Raw genomic sequence first — 7,167 nt, 5'->3', positions numbered from 1 at the left:
AAAAGTTCAAGGGGGGCCTGGATGTTTTTCTGGAAAAATATAATATTACAGGTTATGGATCGTAGATTCATGGGGATAGAATCCAGGGATTTATTCTGATTGCCTCTGATTGTCATGTGGTAATTAGCATCAGCCTAATGGGTTGGGGGTTGCATTTCTCTGGTCAAAACTGTGGGGTTATAGGTTTTAGGTTGAACTCGATGGACTCTTGTCTTATTTTCAACCTTACAATCAATGTAATACTATCTGCAAATGAAGAAATTTTTTCAAAAATAAACACATCCTTTAGCCATAGAATTATCGATCATTTTAGTTAATGTAAAGTTTAACTTTGGCACATTGCAGTTTCACTAATTTAAATATAAAACTACCCCCACACACTGCACAAACCAAGAATTACTCCTATTCTCCCAACGTCTGCTTATGAAAGATTTCCTTTAAAGTAAAAATCATCTTCTTCCTTAAAGCTTCTGTCCTTATCCCATAGATTAGAGGATTGAGGGTGATAGACACCAGCAGACCACTTACTGAGATTATAAGGTGCGTCACAGTAGATAGGGAACCATTATTAAACCTATATCTGTAACCAACAAATAAAGTAGCTACCATGAAAGTAGAGTATGTGATTATGTGGGTCACCAGTGTTTGGATGGCTTTCTGGGAGGCTTCCGTAGAGATCTTCAGGCAGACAACAAATGTCCGTATGTAGCAGTAGATCACAATGATAATGGAGCCTATGACCATCAGTAAAGTCCAAGCTGTCCCGTAGATTTCATTGATGGCTTTACTGCCACAAGCCAACCGTGTAAGAGACATTGTTTCACAGTAGACATTATTGATGATATTACCACACAGTGTTAACCTGACTATTAACAAGACACTTATTAGCACACATATTGAAATCACTGTCAAGATGATAGCCAAGGACTGTAGAGCCTTCTTATTGGTCATCAGAGAGTGGTATCTCAATGGAAAACCAACAGCCAAATATCTGTCAATGGCCATGATGGTAAAAGTTAGTATCTCTACAGAAGCAAAGCTCTGAATAAAGAATGCTTGGGTCAGACATACTGACAGATAGATGGTGGTACATCCGGAGAACAAGTCTATGGTCAGCTTGGGGAGGAATGCTGAGCTGCCAACCATGACGTTCCCCACCAGGTTACATATGAAGATGTACATAGGATCATGGAGGGATTCTTCTGCCCATACAACATACACAATTAATGTACATAAGAACATTGTGCTGAGATATAATACAAGAGCGACCACAGAGTAGAAATATCTTAGATGCTCCATCTCCTTGAGTCCTACAAGAACAAAGTCATGGATGGTGAAGACCATAGACACATTTGCCATTGTTGAAGACTTTGCTTTACTTCTCATAAATATGAACTGCAATATAAGTAGAGGCCCTGTTAGCATTACCTAAAGCAGGGGTTTATATAGAGCTATATACAGTTATTCCTGAGTAAAGTATAACAGCTCAGCAATGGGAGACACCAGGGACTTCTGCCCAGTGGATTACACTTCAGATTCTGACTGTAACTAATGAGATCGTTAATGACTTACATGCAGTTCTGTCAATTTAGATGAGATCCTGAGGGTATTTTGAGGCCTAATAGTAGCATTTTGTAGGAAACAGGGATTTTTAAATACCTTAAATGTATAGGTTTAGTGAACAATGGCGATGTCTATTCTTCATACATACAGAATATTTATGTCAATGTTCTAAATTGGTTTTGTTGGGATTAATAAATAGGTATCAGACATAAACTTCAGTACACACCTACTGACGTTTTTGCAGGATATAGACCTTTGAGACCCCCATCTATAAGAAAAGCTGACCCTGTCTATAAGAATAGAACCTCTTTACTTAAGTACTTGTGGTGTAAATAAAACAAATATATGTTTCCTTTGTCTACATTTAGCACCTAAATATCCATGCAAACTGGGACATTCATAGAGGGCAGAGGGCCATGTTGTCATAGTCAAAGCAATCTTGGCTAGAGCAACACAGAGAAGACTGGATGGCACGAAGGCAGATAGGGACCCTCTGACCATCATGTAAGGTAATCAGGGCCCTTCGATCCCCCCGTGGTCATCCTGATCACACTTAGTAACATAGAATTGCCGGCTTTAGGTCCCACTATCGGCTTTTATCACAGGATCTAAAGGATTAAAAGACGCAGCTCATAGGTACAGAGCATCATGACATTAAAATCCTACTCTGTAGCTACCCGTCCTTTGCCAGGACGTTCCCTTTGCTCCAATGAATCAGCCTGACAGTAGAGTGCCGATCACACCATACAATACTATGTAATTGCATGATTGCATATGCATATAATGATTGCATATAACTTTCTCCTATGGGGATATAAAAGGTATAAAAAAAAAATTTAAAATCACCCACCTTTTTATGATTTCACAAAAAAAACTAAACTAACAAACAAGTAACAAAAAAGTAGCAAAATAATGGAAAAAGTATACAAATTGAGTAATGTTGTAAATGCCTTGACCTACAGAATAAATATTATGTGTCATTTTTACTATAAAGTGCACTGTGTAAAAACAAACACCCCTCCCAACATTTGAAAAATTGTGTTTTTCTTTTCAACTTCCACCGCAAATAATACGTTTTTTGGTTTAGTCATACATTTCATGGTAAAATAAAAAAAAAACAAGCCTCATATAGGCCTGTGGATTGAAAAATAAGGGAATTAGGCATTTAAAAGGCGGGAAGGAAAAAAACTAAAATGCAAAAATGAAAATGGGTTTAATCATTTTTTTTTTCAAATTTTAACATCCTCATAACAGAAAGTGTCCCTGAAAACCACCCCAAATGTCAGTTCAACAGTTATCACCGTACTTGGAACTCTTACCTTTGGCCAAATACACCTGACCCAAGGGCACCCAAGTTACATCTTAGTGCATGGCCCAAATTACTCCTGGGGACCAGAACCACCACCAGGGGGCCCACTGCAGCTGTAACCATAACATAGTTGGTAAATAATTGCTCCTCCCTTTTTTGTCTCAGAGCTCATAATACCATTAAAATCACAATCAAGGATCCTTTAACCTTCCGCAGAGGAACAGTGAATACCAGCGTAGGGGACCAACCCAAACACAAACGTAAGGTAAAGGGAGTGAGGGAGGGACCAGGCTCCAACTTGCTCTCCCACTGAGTCAGAAGCTCCTCCCCTACAGACCATAGTTAAACCCGAAGGCTAGGATTACATATGTCCGGTGTCTGGCATGCGTACATCCAGCCTAAATCTTGATGTAACTGATGCCACAACTGATGACAACAATCATCAGTTGTTCTCAGTTGTGTAACATCCATTGTTTCCGAACACTGGATGGGGGATAAGCAGCAAGATGCATTCCCCTGTTCACTTCCGCTTTGGTGAGTCCAATCATCAGGCATCTAAACTGAGATGCTGGATGATTGTGAACTGTCCCATTCAAATGAATGGGATCAGTTCTAGCATTAGATTCCCTGAAGGAGGCCTAACTGCACTATTCTAGGCCTAAGCTAATGCTGGGCACATATGTAAAGGTGACCCATAAAAAAATACTTAGAATACATCCCCCTGAACTAACTGTCCTAACCCCAGAGTTTATACCTAAACTTTGTCAGGTCAGCCTCTACACCAGGGTTTCCCTACACTTTGGGGTTTCAGGAGCTGACCCTGCACAACTAGAGACTGAGAGTTCTTCTACTTCGTCAGGAGCACCAGACAGCCAGACCAAGGTTGTCCTTCTTGTCTGCAAAATAAACATGATCCCAGGCACAGGTCCTCTCCTCAGGTGTCTGGGAATTGCGCTTTACATATGATAACGGTTAAAATACATATCACAAACACAAGTAAAATGAATGTGATACAGAGGAAACCACAGGCTGATATAGAGGGAGAGAAGGCCCTGCCCCTGAGGGATTACAATATACAAGGGAAAGGAAACAGTAGATGTAAAGGGAAAATAATCTTCCAATATAATAACCTCCACAGCAGCCAGAGCACAAACCCTAATCTATACAATTCCACAGCAAAGTGAGCACATCTGTAGGCTTATCTCAGGGAGCTCCTCTGCAGAAGTCTGATTGTGCACTACAAATCCCAGCTAGCTGTGTTACATACAACTATGCAAATTGCAAAGTGTGTACATTGAACATGCATTAGCCATCTAAAGTGCCTTTACATTACTCTATACATTCTGGGGTTTATCGTGCCAACTGTATTCCTACATTGTTGTAACATAGCAATGCAGTTAAAAATGGGTAATCCAACATTCATTAGCCTTCTAAATTGCCTTTACATATAGTTTCGGGGTTTAATCGCACGCACAATATTACTACCTGGTTGTAAGACAACAATGCAGTTTAAAGCGTGTACATTAAAGGACAACTGTAGTGGAACTCTTTTATATATTCCTGTGCCCGGGCCTCAAAAATAAACAAAATAAACTTATACATGCCTTCCTACGAGCCCCCGTTGGTCCGGCACAGGCCTCACGGTCCGGCAGTGCTGACCTCATTCCACTTCCTGGGGACGGGACGCCGCAGAGCCGTCGGCGTATCACCGGCCGTAGCGATGTCCTTCCCCCGGCCGGTGATAGGCTGAGCCCACTGTCATGTAAGGAGCTCTAGCCGGCTTCTTACATGACAGTGGGCTCAGCCTATCACTGGCCGGGGTGGGACATCGCTACGCCTGTGATACGCCAACGGCTCTGCGGCGTTCCCGTCCCCAGGTCAGCACTGCCAGACCGTGAGGCCTGTGCCGGACCAATGGGGGCTCGTGGGAAGGTATGTATAAGTTTATTTTGTTTATTTTTGTGGCCCGGGCACGGGAATATATAAAAGTGTTCCATTACAGTTGTCCTTTAACTATGCATAAGCCATCTAAAGTACCTTTATGTATATTTTCTTGGTTTAATCGCACACATATCTACCTGGTTGTAAAATAACAATGCAGTTTAAAGCATGAACATTGAACAGGCATTAATCATCTAAAGCACTTTCACATGTATTTTCTTGGTTTAACCAATATACCTACCTGGTTGTAATATAATAACAATAAAAAAAAGTGACTGCAGACAAAGAAGTGTATAGTCCAGCTCACTCCCTCAGCCCGTCGCGCCAGGACCGGCGTGGGCAACGCCGACTGAAACTGACAAGAAGAAGCAGAATGTCCAGCGCGAATGTAAAGGAACTGGATGTTTATTCCAATAGCCAGAAAGACACGTAGAACATGACAAGGTGACGCGTTTCGGTCCTAAGGTTGGACCTTAGTCATACACACTGTATGACTAAGGTCCAACCTTAGGACCGAAACGCGTCACCTTGTCATGTTCTACGTGTCTTTCTGGCTATTGGAATAAACATCCAGTTCCTTTACATTCGCGCTGGACATTCTGCTTCTTCTAATAAAAAAAAGTGTACACTGAACATGCATAAATCATCTAAAGCACATCTATGTATGTTTTCAAGGTATAATTGCACACACAGTATTTCTTACTGGTTATGAGATAACATAGTTTAATATGTATACATTGAATATGCATTAGCCTTCTAAAGTGTATTTACATATATTTTCTTAGCTTAACCCCTTAAGGACCAGGGGTTATTCCGTTTTTGCACTTTCATTTTTTCCTCCTTCCCTTTAAAAAATCATAACTCTTTCAATTTTGCACCAAAAAATCCAAATGATGGCTTATTGTTTGCACCACCAATTCTAGTCATTTTACCCAAAAATCTATGACAAAATGGAAAAAAAAATGAAGAAAAAACACCATTTCGTAAATTTTGGGGGCTTCCGTTTCTACACAGTAAATTTTTTTTGGGTAAAAATGACACCTTCTCTTTATTCTGTAGGTCCATATGATTAAAAAATGATACCATGCTTACATAGGTTTGATTTTGTCATACTTCTTGAAAAAATCATAACTACATGCAGGAAAATGTATACGTTTAAAATTGTCATCTTCTGTCTACTTCCAGTACCAATTAGCGTCTGTGTACTACAGAGGGAATTCTTTTCTTTTGGGATATATTTTGTCATGAGCACAGTGCTCTCTGCTGACATCTCTGTCCATTTTAGGAACTGTCCAGAGCAGCATATGTTTGCTATGGGGATTTTCTGCCCCTCTGGACAGTTCCTGACATGGACAGAGGTGTCAGCAGAGAGCACTGTTTTGGTGACAGAAAAGAAATCCAAAAATAAAATAATTTCCTCTGTAGTATACAGCCGCTAATAAGTACCTGTACGCCCTGAGTCCTCTCCCGTTCTACAACGCGGGGCCACAGGGTCATAGCGGGTCGGGCCCGGCCTCTAACAACAGCCGGGACCCGTGGCTAATAGCGCTGCATTGATCTTGTGCCGCGCCCTATTAACCCTTTAGTCGCGGCGTTCAAAGTTGAACACCGTGTCTAAAGTGAAAGTAAATCATTGCCGGTTAACTCAGGGGGCTGTTCGGGATGTCCGTGTGTCGCAGCATCTGGAACAGCTGAGACACAGCAGGAGGGTCCCTTACCTGGCCTCCTGGTTTCCGATCACCGAATGACTGCTCAGTGCCTGAGATCCAGGCATGAGCAGTCAAGCGGCAGAATCATCGATCAATAGTTTCCTATGAGAAACCATTGATCAATGTAAAAGATCAGTGTGTGCAGTGTCATAGCCCCCTATGGGATAACAATGATGAATGTAAAAGATCAGTGTGTGGAGTGTTATAGCCCCCTATGGATAACAATTATCAATGTAAAAGATCAGTGTGTGCAGTGTTATAGTCCCCTATGGGATAACAATTATCAATGTAAAAGATCAGTGTGTGCAGTGTTATAGCCCCCTATGGATAAGAATGATCAATGTAAGAGATCAGTGTGTGCAGTGTTATAGTCTCCTATGGATAAGAATGATCAATGTAAAAGATCAGTGTGTGCCGTGTTATAGTCCCCTATGGGATAACACTGATCAATGTAAAAGATCAGTGTGTGCAGTGTTATAGTCCCCTATGGGATAACAATTATCAATGTAAAAGATCAGTGTGTGCAGTGTTACAGTCTCCTATGGGATAACAATGATCAATGCAAAAGATCAGTGTGTGCATTGTTATAGTGCCCTATGGGATAACAATGATCAATGTAAAAGATCAGTGTGTGCAGTGTTACAG

General features: G+C 41.1%; 1 protein-coding gene across 1 annotated transcript; it reads right to left on the bottom strand.

The window, feature by feature from the left end:
- Positions 1-402: 402 nt before the first annotated feature.
- Positions 403-1,425, bottom strand: LOC130357209 (olfactory receptor 52K2-like). Its single transcript, XM_056559804.1, has one exon. It carries the CDS (start codon positions 1,423-1,425, stop codon positions 403-405), a length of 1,023 nt encoding a protein of 340 aa, XP_056415779.1.
- Positions 1,426-7,167: the final 5,742 nt, after the last annotated feature.

Source organism: Hyla sarda, chromosome 2 (genome assembly GCF_029499605.1).
Source record: "Hyla sarda isolate aHylSar1 chromosome 2, aHylSar1.hap1, whole genome shotgun sequence".
NCBI lineage: Eukaryota > Metazoa > Chordata > Amphibia > Anura > Hylidae > Hyla > Hyla sarda.
Note: the sequence above shows the minus strand (reverse complement) of the source record. Positions and strands in the feature narration are given on the sequence as shown.

What these genes read in the sequence shown, in the direction of transcription:
- LOC130357209 (XM_056559804.1), bottom strand. Translation starts at nt 1,425, where the DNA reads ATGCTAACAGGGCCTCTACTTATATTGCAGTTCATATTTATGAGAAGT.